Raw genomic sequence first — 24,860 nt, 5'->3', positions numbered from 1 at the left:
TTGATGAATTTGCGAGCGTCCGGAGGCGCGAGATTTTGGAGTTTGGGGGGTCCGGGGGTCTCCCCCGGGAAAAAAATATGATTTTAGAATGTTTAACGATGTATTTTAATGATATTAAAGCGTTCTTACCATGGTAATTTTTCGATTTAAAGTAACCTGCATTTAAAAATGATAATTGTGATAATTGTGTCGTCATATCATTGTGCAGCCCTGCTCGATCTGAACATACCGGCTTCACACCATCGGCACATTGTTTTGTAACTCAAAATAATAATGAATTAATTGTCTTGCTAAGACATATAAACAAAGTAATCTTTTAAGAGACATTTTTGAAATACAAATGCAGAACGTAGAATCCCTTAATGGACATTTTTAGTGTAGTTCATGTGTATTGAATTACTACTATTAAAGGTTTGAACATTATGTGCTTGAACGTTTTAGGAAATGCGCCGCGCAGCGGAAATTTTTTTAGAATGAAGTACGAAAATTGTGCAGGAGGACTCTTTTTTCTTTCAAATATGCATTTTTAGAACATTTCAGTCGGCGAAAATGGGGGGGGGGGGGGGCAAAAAGACATGTTTGCCCCCCCCGTCCTGGGGAACGGGGGGGCAGTTGCTCCCCCCCCCCGCTTCCTACGCCCCTGCTGTAGTGTGTTGATACTTTTGGTGCTTGTTGGTATTCACTGTAGTGTGTTGATACTTTTGGTGCTTGCTGATTGTTGTTGTTCTGTTGCTGCATTGCTGCTTATATATATACTTAAATGTTGTTTCGTTGTTATTTGCTGTACATCTGCTGCTTTTGTTCGATTTTTACTTTTACAGTTTGTTGTTTCATTTCCGGCAATGGTATTCATGCACTTATGGAAAGGAAAGGTTTTTTATTGTTGTTTTTTTACGATTTTTACTGTTGCTGTTTCAATGCTTCTTATTTCTGTTTTCCAGTTGATGCGATTGTTGTTGTTATATTTTTACTTGATGCTTTTGCTTTTCTCAGGTCTTCTGTTGTTTCTTCACTTTTTGTTCTTTTTATTTTACTGTTGTTTATTGTCGTTTCGGAGACGGTCGACAGCCGCCACGATAGAATTCCCCAAGTTAAATATCGTCTATCAGCAATCTTAGTGAAACTATATGGCATTTGTGTAACACACCACTAACATTCATCTGTGGAAAATATTTGGTTTGTTTATTTTTACGTCCTATTAACAGCCAGGGTCATGTAAGGACGTGCCAGGTTTGTTGGTGGAGGAAAGCCGGAGTACCCGGAGAAAAACCACCGACCAGCGGTCAGTACCTGGCAACTGCCCCACATGGGATTCGAACCAGCTTCCCAGAGGTGGAGGGCTTGTGGTAATATGTCGGGACATCTTATCCACTCGGCCACCGCGGAAAATATAGTTAAAATATTACTTATATTTTGTAAATCTGCATTAATAATGTACTAGGTAAAAATCTAGTACATTATTAATGTAGATTTACAAAAATAGATTATATCTAATTTCTCTATTTTCTACATTTGTATATTTTTATAAAATAGCACAACACATTAGGCCAAAAAAACATATGTCTGTTTAGGGTAACATTGGCGCATAAAAAATAGGGTCGGTAGGTCGGCATTTTTTTTTTTTTATGTCTGTTACTCTAGCCCAATGGCCGGAACCGGAGTCTGAGATCGAAATCCCGACTTTATTTTTTTTTTCTTCTTCTTTTTCGTAGAAAGTGGGGATAAAAAATTAGGGTCGGTCGGGTAACCCTGAACAGACATATATTTTTTTGTTTTGCCTTATAATATACAAATGTACATGAAATTCGTAAACTAAACTAGATTATCATGACTCTATGAAGTGAATATATTATTGGACCTGAATACTGTTGCTCAAATTTTTGATATCATTACAAAAATAGATTTTTGATTGATGTTGGTCCAAAAAACTTATGCTACAAAAAAAATGTGAGCGGGCTTGAGCAAAACTAACGTTACAGCACAAACACATAGTTTTGCTCAAGTCCGAATTTTTACCATTCAAAAATAAAGACAAATTCATGCAACAACCCGGTTTAAAAGCACAATTAGTTAAGATTAATAGAAAGTTTAAGGAGAATAAAAGAATGTACATCAAAATGTATTTATAATGCATGGAATCGGATGGTAGGTTTGACTATTTGCTAAAATAAACAAGGAAAAGTTATGCTTGGTCGATTTCCCTTTTTGGGCCTCTAAACAAATAATCCAATATGGCGGCATGGATTGGTAACAGGAATATTTACGTCAATTTCTGAAGCACGAGGGATAATGGGCGACAGGGTAAGTTAATTTATGATGTCTGTGTCAATTTGTACTTCATTTGTGTCTAGGTTATTCAAAGACGGTGTATGTCGGGGGCTGGGACGATGTAAATCGGCATAAACAATTTGAGCAGGTACCCGATCATTTACATTGGTTACGGCGGAAGAAGGCAGATTGGCTGATATGAAAGAAAACACTGAAAACACATCTATTTGGCGTTGGTTGTGTAATTGATGTTTTTAGAACGAAAAACAACATAATTTATGTAACTACAAAAGGCATCCCATTTAACGATTTGTTAAAAAAATGGATCAAACTGATAAACATGTTCGCAAGTAGTAATTAAATTTAGTAAGTATTCCGGTCCGGAACCAGAAACGGTCGACACTGAAGGCTTTTTGCCCTGAAGGAATTGATACCTGGTATAATTATGATATGTCTCGCTTGTTTGCTAGATGCTGGGTCGACGTTTTGTTCTACTCAAACCAGAATATGTATAAATAAATGATGTTCTGTTGTATTATAAAAACTATATTTAAAAAAAAAAAAAAATAAACACCTGGCCTAAAATAATGTACCACCGTATGTCCGTATATGTGTTCTGGATTTTCCATCCAATTATGAATTTAATGGTCAAAGGAACTCCAATGTCCAAAGTTTGGGAGTACTAGTCTGACACTATAAAAATCAAGGGAGGTTCAATTCATTTTTTATAAAGGATACTACAGATTTAATTTTTTCCACACAATGATTTCAATCTGAAATAATTTTGTTTTTAGTTCATATCAAACTAGCAAACAATAATTCTATTTTACTACTATGTAGAATTATTTTTCATTTGGAAATTCTCACTACACACTGTATGAGTCCCTGGAACCCCTATAATTATCACTAAATAATTGTTTAAGTAATTATGAATATCTGTCCGTTTTTTTATAGGAATTCATAAACTGAAGAGTCAAAACATATGACAAATAGACATGTGCTTAAAACCCAAGAGTCAAATATGACATACTCTAAGGTGTCTACTGATCACTGTCCAGAATTTCGGAGATTTAGTATGTTTCATTATGTGGGGAAAATGGAAATTGAATATATTTCAAAATTATACAAAAATAAGATGTGCGAGAGCCGCCATTTTGCAACATCATAAAATTGACTGACCCCTATAAAGTGTTATGGGGTCACCATGTGATGGCTCTCCGCCAATCGTATTGTCCGAGATGAGATAAAGACCTAATATAAGGCCTTCTAGAACTTCACAATTAGTCATTTGAAGATTTTATAATTTTTGGCCCATATGTGACTTTGAATATAGGTCAAGGTCATTCATATTAACAAACTAGGTAGCCATTTATATCAGCATGCTACAGACCTAATATTTGGTCTTTGGGCCTTCTAGAACTTGAGAAGAAGATTATTTTATTATTTTTCGAAAAATTGCACTTGGAACTTTGACACTTATTTCCAACCGTAAGTTGGCGTTTTACAGAAAAGTGTTCTTTAGTTATATACTCAATTTTTGATTTCATATAACATATCCAAAACAGAAAAAAAATTGTCAAGCTGTTTATCAGATATTAACATGAGTTTTACTTTAAAACCGGAAGTGAGGTCATATTTGATTTTTGACCAACATAAAAATGCTGCAGTCACACCTTCAAATCATGCCCTACAATATGGTGACATGTTCATTGGCATATCTCTTACCATTTCGGATATCATTTGTATACAACTTTCGGTGCAGAAGAATAATAAAAAACAGAATAAAACAATAGGTCTTTTCACCCATAAGTGAAAAGCCCTAATAAAAACCAGTAACGAGTTTAATGTTTGTGAATGTGCATGATTGCAGTTATCTCCCTTTAGCATTATTAGTGCATGATTATGGAGGCCAGGTGGGAAAAATATAAATTTCTGGTTACAATGCATTAACTGCAGGAATGATATATACACTTTTGATTATGTAATGATGTGATTTATACTGTATTTCACAAAGAAAACCATGTGCCATAATCATGAAGAAAATCCTTATTTTCTCATTTGTAACATTCTCTTGAGATTGATTACATACTCAATTCTTGTACCATGCATATTGTTTGAAGATATCTTGAAATATTGAAGGGTTCATGGCACTTGAACCTAACAAGATACTGTGACGGTTATGAGCTGGATGGTCCTTTCTGATGTACCAGCTGTTGTAGCTATAATTAAAAATGTTCCACCGCCAACAAAGAATAAATGATACTCATTATATGAACTATAATTGATGTTTAATCGTGTACATATGAGTCTAATTAACACAAACATGTGATATAATTTATAATTTATTTTACTCTTGGAGTCTTGGTGCATGTGCAGTCAGTATTTTATTCCATAAAGGACATATTGCCATGGATTTTTTTGGGGGCATGCAAATTAAATAATTATTTTTTAATGTTTTCATCTTAAATTAAAATAAGAAGCTCAAAATTTTCAACGGTGGTGATGGTATAAAGAAAGTAATATTTGTAACTAAAGAAAAATACTTATTCTTCTGCTCCTGTTTTGATATTGAAGAAATACTATTTACCGTCTGTTAAGAATGACATATTAAATGCACATTTCAGACAATATCAAACTTATAAGATTATTAAGATTATAAATTACAATAATTTGCATTCTTGTGATTTTGGGTTGCAAACCTTTACATTGCTAAGTATTACATACAGACAGATATATGGATTTCAGTTTAAAAATTGAAACCATTTATGATTTAGATGCTGGAATACCTTGCAAAAATTCACATTTGACACTGTACTGTATATATGTCACACATCAAGGTCACTTGTCACTTAAAAACAAGGTTTTCATCGCCATATGGTGATCAAAATTTGTTAAAATATTTCCAAGATGATGGCACCCACATATGAAAGATACGTTTCAAATATAAAAAATCAAGTACCGGTATTTCCTATCAAAGCTATGTATACGTGTTGATATTCTGCATATATTGAAAAAAATAATGGATACAATTTCATCGATTATGAATAATTTATGATGGCAAATGAATTCAAGCTTTCAATACCTAGCATGTCCTTGAATGACCTTTTGCTGTGGTACGCAAAACAAAATCATCATTAATCATCTAAAAGGACCGTTGACAACAGGAGTGATAGTAGCGCCATCTTATATTTGTCACTAAGTTTGAAGTTTGCTGCCGAAGTGTAACTGTATAGTTACCTAGACTGATGGTCCGCGTAGAAAAGAATGGTGAATGACTACGACTGGTGATGTCTATTACCTCCTGATATTTAGATCCTCAGTCAGCCGTTCACATCTACTTTACTTACAACATAAGTAGGAAGATCCCAGGAGAAACTATTCCAATAAAATAAAGATCGTAATCCTAGGCAGGTCTCGTTATTTTCTCATGGTTAGAGTGAGGATGTAGTTATACCTTGTTGTCAATGACAACATAGTGCCACCTTTTGGTCTATCCAATCTTTCAAGTCTCACAGAACCACTGGCTTGGTGAGTTTTTTTCATGAATTTCCACAGAAATATTTTGTCTTGTATTACATACTATTGATAAATTGAACTTTACAGGAAAATAAGGTAACATTTGTATACACAAATATTATACTTTGGAGACTTATGGCTTGCATATCATTTAATTATAAATTAAACTCTGCATTTTAAGTTTTATGTATACTGTGAAGCTATCAAAACTAAAAATAGCTGCTGAAATATTGATTATTAATTATGATAATTATAGAATGGCATCATTATCATATGAATAACACAGAGAAAACTACTCTAATATTTGATACTGTTGTTATAATTTTTGCATACCAAATATTTAAGGAAAAAATTATAATGGATGAAGAATCAGAAGGTATATTATATATATACAGGTACATGCAGAGTTATCTGTCATTTGTTCTCACAAATTTATCGCCTACACATGTTTAATGCTTGCTTTTTGAGGAGTGTACCATTATAATGCAGTATTCAGCTTTCATGATTACATATCTATATATATACATAAACATCCATGTATCTGCCCGGTACTAATAAATGTATATCTATTGATTGAGTTTTGAAAATCTGCACTTAATAGTGATTAATATGCCATTGGGTTTTCTCGTTACATAAGTGGTAATGGAATAAATGATAGTAACACATATATTGGTAAAAAGACATGTCAACATGAAATTTCCAGAAAGTATATGAACTTGATTTGCATAAAGATAATAATTATATTGAAAAGTTCCTTTACTTAAACTTATAAACCACAAAAGCAAATTCATTAATTCTGATTCAATCATTTTACCTACATGTATTACCAATAAGGGCAATAGTATCATGCATATAAAATATCTAAGAAATGTCATGTATATCATATAGCGAACATATTAAACTATTGGCGACTGGCCTTGTTGATGTACAGTAGTTTGACATGAATTATTTCTGTAAGCGACAACTGAGTTTTTCACTAGTCACTCAGTGTTTAAGTTTGTATGTGGTCTGACTAACATTAAGTTAGCAAGTCGGACTTTGTAAATAATATAAAAGGATGCTGATAAGAATTATTCTTATACAACTTTCTTTTTAAAATCTTTCGGTCTGAACGTAAAGCTACAACACTATACTAAAACTGGCTCCTTGTCTCTACCATTAGGTGGGATTCAGGTAGAATTTATTTGTTTTTATTTCCATTTAAGACTATCAAATGAAACAGCTTATCAATAAAGATTGGGAACTATATAAGTTCCCATATTGGATTCATAAGACAGATTTAATTATTGCTTTTGGGGAGTGTATAATTATTTTTTTTAATCTTTCTGTTTGTAAGTTTACAGTGGTAATTACAATTTGTTTGGTTGTTCAAAGATAGAAAAGCAAATTACATATAAATAAATTAACAAATTCTTTTAAACATACTCCCTAGGTATTTAAATCATATACAATTATTGTCAAGGTTTAATAACAAATTCAAAAGGGCACTTTCAAGTCTAGTAACAGAATTTGTGTTTGATATGTGTACTATTGACATTATAATAACAGTCTAGTAAAGAGGTTCCAGCAATTATTCTGAATTGATTTTTTGTCGAGCATAAAACAACATACCGATCAATGTTCGAATCATATTAATATCAATTAGCTGAGAGTTCCCCGTGTATTGCCCCTATATAAACGTGACTGGCATTCCGCCATACTCAGGAAGGGGAATAACTGCAGAACATTCCATAGGATTAATATTGTCCAATACATGGAGTAGATAATTACAGTGCCCTACTCACTAATATATACGTATTTGTGTTTTGAAATCTTTACCACAGATGAAAATATCTTGTTTAAATCTCTTGATATTTGATCACTCATCAAAAGTCAATCAAATAACCTATCTCACACATATAGATTTAAATGCAGGAATAACAGATTTATTCTGAATTTTAAAACAGGACGATAGAAAATACTAATTTTTTGTCTGAATAAATTGGTTCTTGAGTCTTATGTTCACCTTGGTTTTATAGGAGGGAATAAACTGGACAGAGCTATCATTTAATAGTCCAACCCAAACTCTGATCAATCAGGCGTCACAATCACTTATTGATTGGTTTCAACACTTGTCTCATGCATATTAAACATTTGACAAGAGGTCAACCAAAGGATTAAGTATATCAGAAATAGTAAAGTCTTACGCTTAATTATGGGTTACATTGCACTATATACACATAAGTCTGAAATCCACCATAACAACAATATAATATAAGTAATTGTTAAATCCATGTCTCCGTCCATTAACAAGTACATTGGTACCAGTTTGATGTATATTTTAGGCACAAATTATCACAAACCAGGAATTCCATTTTCCAGTCAATTCAATTTGCAGCTGGAACTTACTGCTTGTTAGGTTATTAGGTCATCTGACCCGTCAGGATGACCTATTGTCATCATGCATTGTCCATTGTTGTGCACCCTCCACCATTTGCCTTCATCCGTGCATAAACTTTCATTCAAACGACTTCTTTTCAATAACCTAAAGGCCTAGGTACTCATATTGGGCCTGTATTATGCTGGCATGAAGGGCTACCAAGTTTGTTCAAATGAATGACCTTTACCTTCATTCAAGGTCACAGGGGTCAAATAGGAAAAAATATTGTAAAAACTTCTTCTCAAGAACCAAAAGGCCAAGGGTACTCATATTGGGCCGGTAGCATGCTGTGATGAAGGGCTACCATGTTTGTTCAAATGAATGACCTTTACCTTCATTTAAGGTGTCAGGGGTCAAATAGACTAATTAAAATTTTAAATGACTTCTTGTGAATAACTAGGAGGCCTTGAGACCTGATATTGGGCCTGTGGCATGCTGGGATGAAGAGCTACCAAGTTTGTTCAAATGAATTACTTTGACCTTCATTTAGGTCACAGAGCTCAAATAGACTATTATCTTTAAACAACGTCTTGTGAATAATCATGAGCCTGTGACATGCTGGGATGAAGGGCTAATAAATTTGTTCAAATAAATGAACTTGATATTTATTCAAGGTCACAGGCCTCAAGTAGGCGAAAATCTTTAAATGACTTCTTCTCAAGAACCAAAAGGCCAAGAGAACTCATATTGGGACTGCAGCATGCTGGGATGAAGGGCTACCAAGTATGTTCAAATGAAAGACCTTGACCTTGTTTCAAGGTTATAGGGGTCAAATAAGCTAAAATCTTTAAACAACTTCTGATGAATGACTGAAAGGCCTACCCCTAGGGACCTGATTTTGGGCCTGTGACGTGCATGGATAAAGGGCTACCAAGTTTGTTCAAATGAAGGACCTTTATCTTCAATCAAAGTCACAGGAGTCAAATAGGCTTAAATCTTTAAACAACATCTTGGAATAACTAAGAGGTCTAGAGACATGATATTGGGCCTGTGGCATGCTGGGGTAAAGGGATATCAAGTTTGTTCAAATGAGTAACCATGACCTTCATTCAAGGTCACAGGGGTAAAAAGAATAATATCTTTAAAAGATTTCTTGTGAATAACTGAAAGGCCTAGAGACCTGATATTGGGTCTGTGGCATGCTGATATGAAGGATTACCAAGTTTGTCAAAATGAAGGACCTTGACCTTCATTCAAGGTCACATGGGTCAAAAAGGCTAAAACTTTTAAATGACTTCTTCTCCATAACCAAAAGGCCCAGGGTACTGATATTTGGCCTGGGGCATGCTGGGATAAAGATTTCTTAAGTTTGTTAAAATGAAGGACCTTGACCTTCATTCAATGTCACAAGTTTCAAAAAGGCTAAAATCTTTAAATGACTTCTTCTGCATAACCAAAAGGCCCAGGGTACTGATATTTGGCCTGGGGCATGCTTGGATGAAGGGTTATTAAGTTTGTTAAAATGAAGACCCTTGACCTTCATTCAATGTCACAGGTGTCCAAAATGCTAAAATCTTTAAATGACTTCTTCTCACGAACCAAAAGGCCCAGGGTACTCATATTGGGCCTGCAGCATGCTGGGGTGAAGGGCTACCAAGTTTGTTCAAATGAATGACCTTGACCTTTGCTCAAGGTCACAGGGGTGAAATAGACTAAAATCTTTGTCGTCCGTCGTGAGTCGTATGTCCGTAAACAATTTACATTTTCGACTTCTTCTCCAAAACTGCTGAAGCAATTTCAATGAAATTTTGCACAAACCTTCTAAGGCATAAGGCCAATCAAAATTATGAATTATATGGTCCCCCCCCACCCCCAGAGAGCTATGGGAGGGGCCAAAAGGGGTAAAATTGACTAAAATTTCAAAAATCTTCTTCTCCACTCTAAGATGTGATTGAATTAAATACTCTTCATAGATAGAAAGGTCCTAAGGTCCTTTACAAAAATTGTGAATTATATGACCCTGGGGTCTCAGGTTTCCCCCTTGGGAGGGGGTTAAGTTTACTATAGTTTATATAGGGAAAACACATTTTTGAATATTATTTGATCATTTGAAATAGGAAATAAGTCAAAATTGTCAGAATTATCAGTATGAGATGGTCATTGAATCCTATTACCAATTATCCGTGACTGACCCCCAGGGGCCTTAGGGGCTGGGTCAAAAGAGGTCAAATAGACTATAACTTCAAAAATCTGCTTCTGAAATTCTGGAAATGGTAGAATCACATACTCTTCATAGATGGAAAGGTCTTGAGGTCTTTTACAAAAATTGTGAATTATATGACCCTGGGGTCTCACATTTCCCCCTGGGAAGGGGGTCAAGTTTACTATAGTTTATACATGTATAGGGAAAACACATTTATGAGCATTTTTTGCTCAAATTTCATAGGAATTGAGTCAAACTTGTTCAGAATTATTAACCTGAGATAACATTTTAATATTATATCTATATTGGTCTTGGTCAACCCCATGGGGCAGAGGGTTGGGGCCAAAGGGGACAAATAGGCTAAAACTGGCTGTAAAAATTGTCTTGCCGAAATTGATGACTTTGTAAAAATCTTCTGGCCCAAATGGATGACTTTTAAAAGTCTTCTAGTCCAAATGGATGACTTTGTAAAAATCTTCTAGCCCAAATGGATGACTTTGTAAAAATCTTCTGGCCCAAATGGATGACTTTGTAAAAGTCTTCTAGTCCAAATGGATGACTTTGTAAAAATCTTTTAGCCCAAATGGATGACTTTTTAATAATCTTCTAGCCCAAATGGATGGCTTTGTAAAAATTTCTAGTCCAAATGGATGACTTTGTAAAAATCTTCTAGCCCAAATGGATGACTTTGTAAAAATCTTCTAGTCCAGATGGATGACTTTGTAAAAATCTTCTAGCCCAAATGGATGACTTTGTAAAAATCTTCTGGCCCAAATGGATGACTTTGTAAAAATTTCTAGTCCAAATGGATGACTTTGTAAAAATCTTCTAGCCCAAATGGATGACTTTGTAAAAATCTTCTAGTCCAGATGGATGACTTTGTAAAAATCTTCTAGCCCAAATGGATGACTTAGTAAAAATATTGTAGTCTAAATGGATGACTGCAAAAATCTGCTAGTCAAAATTGATGACTGTAAAAATCTTCTAGTCCAAATGGATGACTTTGTAGAAATCTTCTTCCCCAAAGGATGACTTTGAATGTTATCTTCAGGCGATATTTGTTTATAAAACTCCAACAAGGTGACCATAAATATATATTCTGTCAGTGCAGGATGTGTATTTGTTTGTTCTACTAGCCTTATTTAGGCCGACTGTGTGGGTAGCCTGAGGTACACCTTCAATACAGAACCAAGGTAAGAAAGCAGGTTATGTATTTAATACCAGGCCTATCTTGGTGCCAACCATCAGCTTTATACCCTAAACATCTAACCTCCAAAGAATTTCCTTCTCAAATATCAAAATAATTTTTTTCGTATTAAAGATAATAGAAATGCCACTGATATTGATATATTGTTATTTTTTATCAGAAATAGTAAATGTTGAAAGACTGGTACATGAAAACTCCATTTGTATTTGGTTCGAAAGCTAACAATACTTTTTGAAATGTTGTTGGTTAGATCTACGTGTGCAGGTATTATATACAAAATTGGAACATAGCGGACTATGACTTAAGTCAATTTCATGTGTGGATTTTAAAACCGCGTACAAGTGCCACAGTAACATTGACAGTGTTAAGGAATATTATCCCAAAATTATACAGGTTAACTGCACAAGAGCAGAAATCTCCGTGAAATATGGCAGGATTCGGTGTAATATTAGGTGTGATTATTCAGTGTTTTGTGTGTATAGGGGCTGAAGAAAAGTGTGATTATTCAACAGTTGGTCCTCGATTATACAAACAAATTTAAAGATTGGATTTATATGGGTTTAATTCAATACCAGGTAAGGCTAATTTTGGATTTAATTTTCTCACAGAATACAACTTGAACCAGTTAGGTACAAATAGGCTCAGCAAGTTCCTAAAGCTAATAGAAATTCCTATAGCCATTGGTATAGTGAAATGATTTTCAAGTTGATTAATACTCAACATTCACATTGGATACATACATACTTCCTTCCTTAATATGTTCTGAGTTTTCATCATTGCTAGAATCTGAATTAAACTTTTTTTTTGACAATTAAGATTTTAATGTGAACTTTTAAGAATTATCTTTATTTGAATTGTCTATTATATTTCAGACCCTACAATGACTAAGTCATTCAAACTGTATAACCTGAAAAATGTGTTTATATATAATAATGATTTTAATTGCTCATCAATTTAAACTGCTAGACATTTTTAGCCCACCATCATCAGATGGATCCATCAAAGAAACTTTGGTCATGAAGACTCATATGGTTAAAATTTGCATGGTCATATAGACCCACTGGGGTATAGGTATAATGGGCCATTCACAATTTGAGGTCTAGTAAGAAATTGAAAAGCTAATAAATGACAGTGGTCAAATGTGTACATTGATCATTTCAGGGTCTATAACGAATGAGTCCCATTGCCCAGTTTTTGGATGAAGTTAGTCCCATTTGTTAAACAATCGGTCAATAGATGAACTAGCTTATAGTATATAAGATAACTTCGTCCCATTTGTTAAACAATCGGTCAATAGATGATCTAGCTTTTAGTATATAAGATAACTTAGTCCCATTTGTTAAACAATCGGTCAATAGATGAACTAGCTTTTAGTATATAAGATAACTTAGTCCCATTTGTTAAACAATCGGTCAATAGATGAACTAGCTTTTAGTATATAAGATAACTTAGTCCCATTTGTTAAACAATCGGTCAATAGATGAACTAGCTTTTAGTATATAAGATAACTTAGTCCCATTTGTTAAACAATCGGTCAATAGATGAACTAGCTTTTAGTATATAAGATAACATGGGAAAATATCATAATAACTTATAATCACTTATAATATATTAATTACTGATAAATTACTTATATACTTATATATGGTATACTTTGGACTATAAATGCAGTCATTTGTTGAATTTCATTTGCTGTAAAGGTTAATTAGTGTTGCTATTAATTTGTTGCTGAAAATATCCAGATAAGTGATACAGGCATCTGGGCTTCTTATGTTATTATATGACCATGATAACCTGAGTAAAACCAATGAGTCGTATAATTACCATAAAATATTGGATACTGTTTGGGAAGTCACATTTACAACTTGGGGTGATATTGATGGGGTCAATTGATTCATATGCCATACTTAGAAGCTAGAGATTGAGTGCATTTGTTACCAGGTTGTGTCCTCCAGATCATTAAACTTTATTGCTATTCCTTTGTACACATGTTAATGTTACATTACTAACTATCTGTAACACTGTCCCTTACAGCCAATTACCTATAGCTTTATCATACAAACATCCGACATTACATCATCTGTTAGTTACACAGACCTCATAGGGCCATGTGACTTAGCATTTTGTACTTTTCAACCTCCCACATTTGCTTTGATCCGAATGGACAGTGATGACGTGATTATATCTAATAATCAGCATGAAGCATACATGTGAACCGAGTTATGACATTAGTATTATTGATTTAAAATACATGTACAGTACCTGTGTTTGAACACTAAATCAAAGTCACTAGTAAGTTTGAAGCCAAAATGATACTGTAATTGCTAGCTTTCACTTTGTGGATTTTTGAAGTGAATATGTGTTTGAAGTTAGTTTATATGTAATGATTAATAGATCAGCTGAAATGGCCGTCTCTTAGATTGAGTTATAAATCTAAACATCTGAGAAAACGTGACTGCATTATCTATATACTTACATCAGGAAATATGTAATTATGTACCATATTTGTCCCAATAAGCGCCAAGGGCATTTAAAAAATTGAAAAATTGTTATGGTGCTAATAAGACGAAATTATTGCAAATCTATACAGTTTTGTGTAATTTCGGTCTTTATTTATGCGTGGGCTTTTGAAATCGGGGCCTCAAAAAGGGGAGGGGCGCTTATTGGGTGGAATATTTATACGGTAATAGCTTTCCTTGTATTCAAGAGATATCTTCCCACAGCTGTTAAACTTAAATCATCTTTTTGTGCTACCTTGTCCACAGTAAATGTATTTAAAGAGATGCAGGAAAAGTGTGTGGTGAAAAACTCAGAAGAAAGAGACAAATATGATAGAAAATGTAGATAAATGGGGTAACCTAATTGAATTTTATTTATTATTTTTTAACATTTTAACAACCAGGGGACAAACCTAGCAGGTTTAGGAGAAGAACCGCCAACCTGCAGTCAGAACCTGGCAACTTTACTAATATATAATTCAAATTGGTACCCTGAGGTGAAGGACTTGTTTTAATATGAAGGGACATCTTATCACTTGGCCACTGTGGCCATCATTATCCACTTTTGATATTACTGTTAGGCAATTTATGGTGTCTTTTATACAGTTTCATAGAACGATGAACGATAAGAGTTAACAAACAATATCTCTTACAAAACACACTGTTTATACCTATATGGACATTTATATGTATTCAATTATTAACTTGTTTAACATTTCACACTTGTTTCTACTTACAGGAGAACATATTGGGGCCATGTAGGGATGAATTTAACTGTCTGTGCCAACAAACTGACCACTGCTGATTCATTGTAAAATCTTTTCCTAAACTCTTGGATCCATCTGCCCTGTACAAATGTCTACGAGTATGTCGAGACGGCTTTACAACATGGGGGTTCCCTCCATTTCTCAAAGCCATAGGGATATCATTGATGACAAGAGAAAGGACCTACGCCGGGCACGAAAGGTCCTATTTTTCGTCAATGGAGATCGTTTCTTCAAGGGCAAGAAGATGTTCATTACACCTCATCGGTATTATAGCTTTAATGACCTTCTTACCGAACTGACTAGAAAGTTTCCGGCAAGTGTTAGTTTACCATATGGTGTACGGCAGATTTTCACACCCACTCATGGACGAAATGTTAGGGATATGGATGAGATTCTTGATGGCCAAACATACATTTGTGCTGGATTCGAAACATTCAAACCTGGCATCAATTATGGTCATTATGAAAATGTGGAACGATGGTCAATGGGTAAGTAATTCAATCTGAGTGGTGACCAGGACTTGCTGTCACTGTAACCATTTTCCAATCTTCTTTGTTTCACATGAACCAAATTGTAATCAAATTATCCCATCTTGATGAACTTCACTCGATCAGGGTCTGATATCAACCAAAAAGATATGCCCATGACATTATTCAAATGTGCTTCTTCAACAAGTTGGATTGCTGTCACAAAGTATATGAACTTGTCAAGTTTCTGAGGTATTATGGGTTTGAATTTAAAGAAATGTTATGTTAACAAACTGCTGCTATTTTTCTTTCTCTTGATCACATATATAACTGGTAGTGTATGGTAGACTATTGTGTAGGGGGGTAACTCACGACACCAGAAGGGAATATGTCAGGATTTAAGTTGTTTTGAGAGGAGATAACTCACCACACGGGAGGGATTTTAATATGTCAGGATTTAAGTTGTTTTGAGGGGGGATAACTCACCACATGGGAGGGATTTTAATATGTCAGGGTTTTAGTTGTTTTGAGGGGAGGTAACTCACCACATGGGAGGGATTTTAATATGTCAGGGTTTTAGTTGTTTTGAGGGGAGGTAACTCACCACACTGGAGGTACTTTAATGGGAGGTAACTCACTACACTGGAGAGACTTTAAAGGGAGGTAACTCACCACATTTAGTTGTTTTGAGGGGAGATAACTCACCACACTGTAATTATGGCTAAAAACATGGTAAGGTTATGTTATCTGTATATTGGCCCCACCATTGGTTCTAATTTTCTCCATACCATACTTTAGAGTCTTGAACTGTATTATCATGATGAGTTTTCCATTAGTTTACTACTCACAGATCCTGTACAAGTCTGTTCTCTTATGTTTGTGTTAATTTGATTTCGCTTTTTCATGCCTAACAACTTTTTCTAGTGAATTGTATTTCTTGATTTACTGTTAAATTGATTTATTACATGCATATGAAGTTGAATCTTTTGTGTCCCCAATGTCAGGGGTAAATCCTGTACTATCAGACCTAATACATAAAACATAATCCTTATCATTAAAAAAATATTTTAACAACAAAAAAGCTTGGTTACAAATAGCCGTTAGTAGCATACAATATTGAATATTTTGTAAACACATACATGTATTACATAGACATATTGATTGTGTAATTCTCTATGTAAAGGGTTCTATGCAATGTCGCTGTTGGTGTCGTTTACTGGTATACTCAAGATTATAATTGTTTTTTATATCTGAAATTGGTGTCGTTTACTTTGAAGTGGTACACTTGAGATTTAAATGATTTGGAATGGTAAGGGTAGAACCTGGCCCTAGAAAGTAATAGTAACAAGTTAATTGTTATTTAAGTACATCAGGCCAAGGTTTATTACTTACACAACTGTATACATACATAGACAGAAGGGAGATAACAACCCTGCATGATCAATTCGATGGGTTTTTTCATTATGGTAGTTGAATACTTAAAGACATGCCCTTCAATGCTAAGCCAGCTAAATTTGGGTGAATTAAGGTACTGGTATGGTTTTATATTATGTTCCTCTGTCCTTCTCATTTTACTGATATTTTTACTAGGCTTAAATCATACACTTTCAACTTGTTCCTTGGACATAGAATTGATTGTGTAGATGGTGCACTATATTGTAATAAACCAATAGGTCAGGTTTCAATGTAACCTAAATAATTGACATTTGACCTAATATAACATAAAGTTATAGATTAAATAATTGAAGTCATGGTGTCCCTAAATATATGGCAAAAGAAGGGTACTGAGACCTTCCGAAATTGGGTCACAGAGACTGAATCCCAAAAAGGTTTGTTTCTTGCAGATGCAGTTTATAAAAAATGTACTTGTAATATAGGGAGACCAAATAATGTATGAATGCAACCAAAAGAAAAACTGGTTGAAACATGCAGGAAATCTTTTTTGTTTACTCCTTAAGCACTGAAAACAATTTGCTCTCTATTTTTTGCAGAGGTTGGAAAACGCAATACGAATGGTAATTATTTGTGCTGAAGATATTGTCATAATGACACTAACTGTGTTTATTAGACAATGAATGCTAATTAATGACAACTAATACACATCATATATCAGAATTTTATACCATCACACTAACAACAGTGCTTTGTTGTTTTCACTCAAGTGCTTATCATCATTACTACAAACTCGCAGTCATGCTTAATTAACAAACCAGCCACAGGAAGCTGCTCCAACTCATAAATATGCTTGTAAATTAGTGCTCTTAAAATTGTGCCATATTTCATTTGATTTAATTAATTTAATAGATTAATCACATTGATTGAAATGTAAAATTCAGATAAGTTATACTGACGTAGCCATATATGGTATGGTTGACATAGTAACCCCAACCCCCCACCCTGGTAATTGTTTCAGAAGCTTTTAAGCTTAAGAGATATATTAATTACTTAGACCTGCTTTGATTACATACAGATTGTTATAGTTAAAAAATTAACTTTTACAAGGTACAGGTGTATATTCCATCTCAAACTATATACTGGTGGTTTGCATATATATACACTAATTTCTTACTAAAACATTAAGTACTTAATGAATTCTGAACCTATTAAGGCTGATTTTTAACCCTTGAAAATGTTGCTGGGTGAATAGCAGATATTAGAAAGTAGGAGAACATGTGTGAATGGAAACTAAAATTTCAAAAATGTAGTCGTTTTCTGGACAATGTTCCACCAGGACAAACATCACATCATCAGATAAACCAGGAAACATCATCTTTTCATTTTGTTTACTTTTAATGGTGCTGATATCAGTATTGGTTTTGGGAGCTGAGTGTTTATTAATAAGGATGTGCTGGCAATCTAAAATTTATTTACGAAATCGTAGAAATTTAAGTCATTGATTTTGCTTTCCTGCAGGCTTGATACCCGATGCGGGTAATATGCAGGAAATTACAATATTTTAAAACTACATCAGAATTTTTTTTATTTATGAACAACATTGTCTACATACATTGCAGAATTATCATACCAATTATTTTTAATTAAGTCAAAATTTGAAATGCATGCCTTGTGCAGTTAAATCTCCCAAATAAAAAAATATATACTGGGTATGAATGTTCCTAAATAATAAAAATCATAACTGATTACAGTATTTATATGCCATTTGTTTGTATTTTGTTTTATAGGAAAGAGATGTAAGTACAATGTGTGTGTTTTAGACAGTTGGTAGTTTGGCCTGTGTGACTGGATACAGAAAATGCCCTGTGTGTTTCCAGCATCTTGAGTCTGCCTATCCATTATTCAGGAGAGCAGTGCCTGTTTTTCCCCAAAGAAAAAAATCTGTCCCTTAATATTTGTTACATCTAACTTTCATCAAACCTTACCACTGTACTGAACAGATTGTCTGATGCGTTGGAAGAATTATGGGAAAGTCTATCGTAGAATTGCTTTGATCACATGTCATTTTTGTAGGAATAATCAGTAATAAGGTCATGGAATGAAGAAAAACAATAATCATACATTACAGAAAACAATACAGCAATTAAGTATAAAAGAAAATGAGATATTGTATTACTAGTTAATTAATCAATTAAGACAAATTTATACGATTCCCAAGATCAATTCATTATCTGAAGGAGGAGAATGAACATGTATTTGCAGTGTTTGATAACATATAATAATCATTTTGAATTTCATTTGTACTTCTTCATTATATAAGTACATTTGTAATTACACGATTTGGAATCATGCTATAATGTTTACACATCACATTGATTATTCCCTAAATCCGATATCGTTAATTTCTTGTTTATTCTTATTAAAACAATTTTTTATATCATAACACCCTGTTTTATTCAAACCTTTTTACATGTAAGTAAATACATGTTTTTTGGAAATATTAAGATATCAGTTTTTAGCATTAAAAATGTCCTAACATTCTTGGTAAAAAGTTTTAAAACTTTTTTTTTATGTTCATTATTTACATCAAGATAAAGATATTGTTTGACGATACAATAGAAATATTCATGATCAGTTAACAGGTAATTGTTCAATATAGATTTAATTCGACATGAATATGGAATATATGGAATTACTTATCACACTATGAAAGTGATATTACCCAGAAGAATTACTATATAGATGTCTGATGTTGTGTGGAGAAGGAGATTTCATGATTCATTTCTGTTTTATATTAATTTGCATGGAGAATTTTCTATACAAGTTATCTTTTTCATAATTCTTTCTGGGGTACTTAAGTTTGCTGAAATAAAATACTGTAACTATAGTGAAATTTTATCGTCCCCGCAAATACAAATGACTATATATATACAGTTAATATTACAGCTCACAAGAGTTACAATAACCCTGTGGCATAAATAGGAAATGGTCCTCCTAGAACTGTGACCTAATTACTTTACCTGGAATGATGTCATATTTTAGTAAACCCATGTTGATCCTAATTACAGATTATTTTGTACCTATTAAAGGTAATTTGAGGTGGATTTTAATTAGATGGTAAAGGGTAGAATGTGGTTTATTGGTAGACTGGTATAACATGGGGTATGGGTGGTGTTATCTCGTGGAGGATTTAATCATAATATTATAGCGTGTGTTTGGTTAGTAATGTGAAACTTATCCTGGTATTATGGTCTCTCTGTGTGTGTTAAAATCTGGTTTTTGGTCAATATTGTGGTTTTAAACTCCTTTAAAATATCATTGGTTCCTGATGTCATAAAAAAGGTATTATTGTTAGCTTATAGGTTATGAGTTTTTCCAAGCTATGGTTTTGCCATTTTACAGCTCCATATTTCCTCCCAATTGATGTGTGAATGTTCAAACATCAATTAAGTATTGGCAATTAAATTAGTCCATATGTTCTTATCAACTATTGTTTGGCTGAAAATCTTCTCAATCTTTCATTCAATTTCTTTAAAACTTAGCCAAAGACTTTATTATTATGACATGAAGTGTTGTTTTTAAGAAGTCGTTTTAATTCAACTATTTAAGCCTTTTTGGATATTATACAAAGAAAATGTAAGAAATACACCTACAATCACAAATTCAGTAATTTATAGCTGCAAAAATCAAATATAGATGAAACATTATCATGGATTTTGTTGTAAGTTTACTTTTTGTTTAAAAATTCTATTTGCTAATGGCCAAACATTGGAATTATGTTAAAAGGAATTATCCATGTTGTCTAGTTTCTTGTAATATACCAACAATTTCTTTGAAACTTGATCAAGTTTCTTGCTATATACCAACAATTTTTTTAAACTTAATCAAGTTTCTTGTAATTTACAAACAATTTATTTGAAACTTATTAAGTTTTTATCCTGAAGAGCTTAGATAAGATTTAGCAAATTTTATTTGCTAGTGTTATGTCCCTTTTTGCTAGAAGTTTTTCCCTGCTTAAATCTCTCACTTCCTTTTTCCTAATCCCTTAAAGTGTACTGTGATTTAAAACTTGAGTACAAAGGTATTGATTTATAGAGATGCTCCCAAATTAAATTTATATTGATACATCCGGATCAGATGTCTTTAAGACAACTGAATTGAAGTGAGGTTATTCTTGCAAAATAAAGATAGATTTATGTATACAAATTGAAGTTTATTTCCCAATACTATATTCAGGAATAAAGTCTTGTAGCTGTGCAGAAATATGTGACCATCACCTAACCATTCAAATTGTCAGCAGCGTCCATTTGTATAATCTGCCATCATAAAGATTTACAAATCTGAAAAAGGAAACACTGCCAACTAATAAAACTACATTGTTCCTTCTTGACTTCATCCATTTATGTTAGTTACGATCTGAAGTAATGACATCTCCCCTGGCTACCAGTGTAAATAATGACTTGTCCCTTGTGTGGTGGGGTTTTACGAGCGAGTCCTACACTGTGTGTCCCAGGACCGGGGGGATAGAGTGGGAGTCTAGAAACTTGTCCAGTCTAGTCTCTATCCCAAAGTTTTACCATCATCTGTGAGATATAAAAGAAAACTTGATTATCATTTAATTTTTTCTGTGAATTTAAAAAAAAAATTCTGCTATCGTTTGCTGATTTAAAGGAGTGATTCTTGGACTTCATAAAACCTCCAATAAGTACAGAAAGAAATTTGTGATATTTGGAAAACAAAATGAATTACTTCTCGCATTGTTGTAACTATGGCTGTTAAGGAAGGAAGCTGACTGAAACAAGACTTAAATACTGTGGGATTACTTTGTTTCTTTATTTTGGATACTCTACTTGGAGATTCTTAATCAGGAAGAGTCGAAATTGTGGAAATATAGTCTGAAGAATTTTTGTTAAATTATTTTTTTTATATTAGATAATTTCAATAGTTGCAATTTGAAAAAAACCATGTTTGCGACGATGGCAAGTCACCCTCCCATTGACTGGGATGATCAGTATAGGAGTTACTATAAGCGCCACCCGTCAGCTCGCGTGAGTGTTATAGAACAGGAGAAAAGTAGGTGTGGCACGTGGAGGGACAAACACAAGGAAACAATAGATATTGGTCCAGATCCTCCCCTACTCTATAAACGGTACATCTGGGGCAGAAAAAGTAAGTAAGCACGTACAGATATGGAAACCACAATTGTACACAGGATAAGCTTAGAATAAAGACTAGAGTAAAACTCGAATGTAACAAACTCAGTTAGAATGAATTTTCAATAAACCTCATTCCCTGACAGAGTCTCTCTCTATATATACGTATAGTATTAGTAAATAAAACCATTTTTAACAAATTTTATAAAACAAATTCTTTTGTGTAACAAATTTATTCCTGCATCCGTTTATCTCATTTTCTTAGTAATTTTATACTTAAATAGCAAAGTGCTATTATACCCTAACCCTTTCTGAACTATTATACCCTAACCCTTTCTGAACTATTATACCCTAACCCTTTCTGAACGTTTTAGCGAAGGGTTTATTTGATTATATGCCTGGTATATCAATATGTTCCTCTGTTTATTGACTTTTGTTATTCTGACAGAGGTACTAATTTGATTTTCAAGTAGTTGAATTCTAATTCTATTAAAGGGGGATAACTCTTAGTTTACAATTGTGAATTATCTGTAAGATAGATCAGAATCATTAACAATATTATTTTCTTAGTTGATAATAAATTGATACAAGAACAAATGATTTTAGAACTTAAAACATATACAGTGAAGTATTGTTTATCCATGAAAGCATAGAAATAGATAGATATTACCCTAGTCAGAATTAAACTGCTTGGATAATATATAATTTTCTAATTATATAATATTTACTTATAGTCACATTGTATTAACATTTACAACTTATACATTGATATTCCACATAGTAAGCTTTGTCTACAGCCAGATATTTCCTTAACTTTATCTTCAAGGCTAATGGCATTAAAATCTGTTATCATGTTTGTTCTGACCTGACGTTGTTTGAAGGTCACATCTGTATACGGTTGTAAATGGTTATATAGTCTTTTAAGTAGATGTTAATGACAGAGAAAATGGAGTTTAAAAGTTTGTATCAATCAAGATTGTGAATAAGTTTGTTTTAAAGAATTTTGCCCTAACTTTAATAAAACTGTTATATAACAATTAAAGCTAATCCACGTTTTGAACAAAATTGAATGAAACAATTATGTGAGCACCGCATGAAGTATATAGCATGCATGCAATATACAATTTTGCATGGAAGAGTGTTACATTTTGTAAAGCTGAGTATTCCCTTTTACCAAAGTAAGTTGCAATAGCATTTTAATTGGATTAAATAAATCTTTTAGAAGAAAGCTTAGTTACAGTAAGAGTATTAAATCCATGGCAACAGAATTGGCCCCTGTTACCAGTGTTGTGATTCTGTGAGCCGGGTGGCCAGGTAAATCTACCTGTGGTATTCAGTGTTTATATAGTAATAAATGACTGAGATTAAAGACAAAACAGCGATAAGGAATTTGTCCAATTATAATATACAGCTACTTAGGGGTGATCTGCCGTCGATTCTTTCAACACCAATTTTAACTGATCGGTTTGTGTAACGGTTTGATAAAAGTGTTATCAGATAAGAGTTAGCGTAGCTTACATACCGACTTGATTGGGATGGGGTACCTTAGCCGTTCTGTAAGACTAGTAACTATTCTATATTACAGACAGTGTATGTGAGGTACGGGTGATAATTGAGGTAAAGAGGTGACAACACCTTTATAGTACTACCCCATCTTACTTTGAAATCTTTCTGAAACACTGAATATCTTTAGAAGGTTTGCCCACGTGCCTTTTGTTTACAAGTGTCCCCTGTGGTGGACCCCCGGGTACCCATGTGTAGATGTGATTGTCTCGTCTATGTAACTCTATCTTGAAGCATTGTAGTCCATCAGTTTGTATCATTAAGACTTGGCGTGGTGACATTTTGACTAGTAACATCACACCTGCTTTGGAATTCTATTGATTTGTAACCACTAGTGTCTAGTGTATAGGGATTGATTTGTCAACGTCTGATGACAGTTCCGTTATTAATTTGTTAAACATGTGGCAAACTGATGTGACAATTGGAGTCCATCATAGATGTATCAAAGGACAAGACCTATAACGGAGATTCAGATATGACATGGTGTCCAAGATGTTGAGTTTGTGTCAAGAAACGATTGGTATATAGAGTTACACCTGAACTCTTGCACAAACAGGTCAGCCATTTTGTGCCATCAAATATTTGTTAGTTGATCAGGAAGAATTTTCAACAAGGAAATCAGACTGGAGCTTTTTTATAGTAACTTAAAATGTCGATATACAGTCGTGTTTAGCGTGTCAGAGAAATTTACAGAGGTGCTGTTATCTCAAGGTTTTAACAGAGTTGGTCATGTTTGGTAAAAGGAACCCGTAAAAATGCGGTCAGTTCTTTCATCACAATTGACAAATTAAGGAAGCGTTATTTGTATGAAATGTCACATTCGTACCCGGAGGAATGAACAGACAAGGATATTTAAGAGATATGGAATATGATGCCTCCACTGAGTCCGCTATTGAGTGAGGCATGGTGATGAGTGGAAGAACTGCAGCGAGAGTGTACTACCGCGATCACCAGAAATGTAATTTTGTTTTATCATTTTCTCCATATTCAACATGGATTCTAAGGTTACTTGATGCAGTGTTGCCTTTGTAATCACCTGCATGTTCATCATCATTCCTCATATTTTTTTTTCGTCCTTAGATTTAAATAACTCCTTCTAATAGCCACGAGGCCAGTAACATCATTAGATGATTCCAAGTTGTTATCTGCTAGTTTCATATAATGGGAAGAAACTTCTTTTTCTTTAAAATAAGCCACAAGAAGAAATCAGGTCTCTAGACAAATTTATACCCTGGACCACTAATACAGGGGAGACAATCTATTCATAAAAATTGTTGTAAGCAAAGCTATATTTTAATGATAATTTGCTATTAGATTTTATTTTATTTATTTTCATTTTATTTATTATTTTTTGTTTATTTGTTATTTTTGTTGTTCTTTTGAATAGTAATGTTATAATACATAACTATAAGTTTTCAATTTTTGCAAAAATTTGTAACATTGTTTTGTGTTTATTTCATCTTC

The 24,860-nt window shown here is 33.5% G+C and overlaps 1 protein-coding gene across 12 annotated transcripts in view; it reads left to right on the top strand.

Annotated features, from left to right (window-relative positions):
* Positions 1 to 2,219: 2,219 nt before the first annotated feature.
* Positions 2,220 to 24,860, top strand: part of LOC138320775 (serine/threonine-protein kinase DCLK3-like) — a 42,472-nt gene continuing 19,831 nt past the window's right edge. For 8 of the 12 annotated variants that reach the window (XR_011208246.1, XR_011208250.1, XR_011208252.1 and 5 more), the window contains exons 1-3: positions 2,220 to 2,301; positions 14,791 to 15,306; positions 17,277 to 17,300. Coding sequence is in view for 5 of the 12 variants with exons in the window: in XM_069263978.1 (XP_069120079.1) it covers positions 14,907 to 15,306; positions 17,277 to 17,300 (424 nt within the window). In the remaining 7 variants the exon portion in view is untranslated. Of the gene's footprint in view, positions 2,302 to 11,903; positions 12,129 to 14,790; positions 15,307 to 17,276; positions 17,301 to 19,714; positions 19,770 to 23,689; positions 24,355 to 24,860 lie in introns of those variants that run through there. The other 4 variants (XM_069263979.1, XM_069263981.1, XM_069263982.1 and 1 more) reach the window with 4 other exon arrangements.

The sequence above is a fragment of the Argopecten irradians genome, chromosome 4 (genome assembly GCF_041381155.1).
Source record: "Argopecten irradians isolate NY chromosome 4, Ai_NY, whole genome shotgun sequence".
Classification (NCBI taxonomy): Eukaryota; Metazoa; Mollusca; class Bivalvia; order Pectinida; family Pectinidae; genus Argopecten; species Argopecten irradians.
The sequence above is the reverse complement of the archived record's forward strand: the minus strand, read 5'-3'. Positions and strand labels throughout refer to the sequence as shown.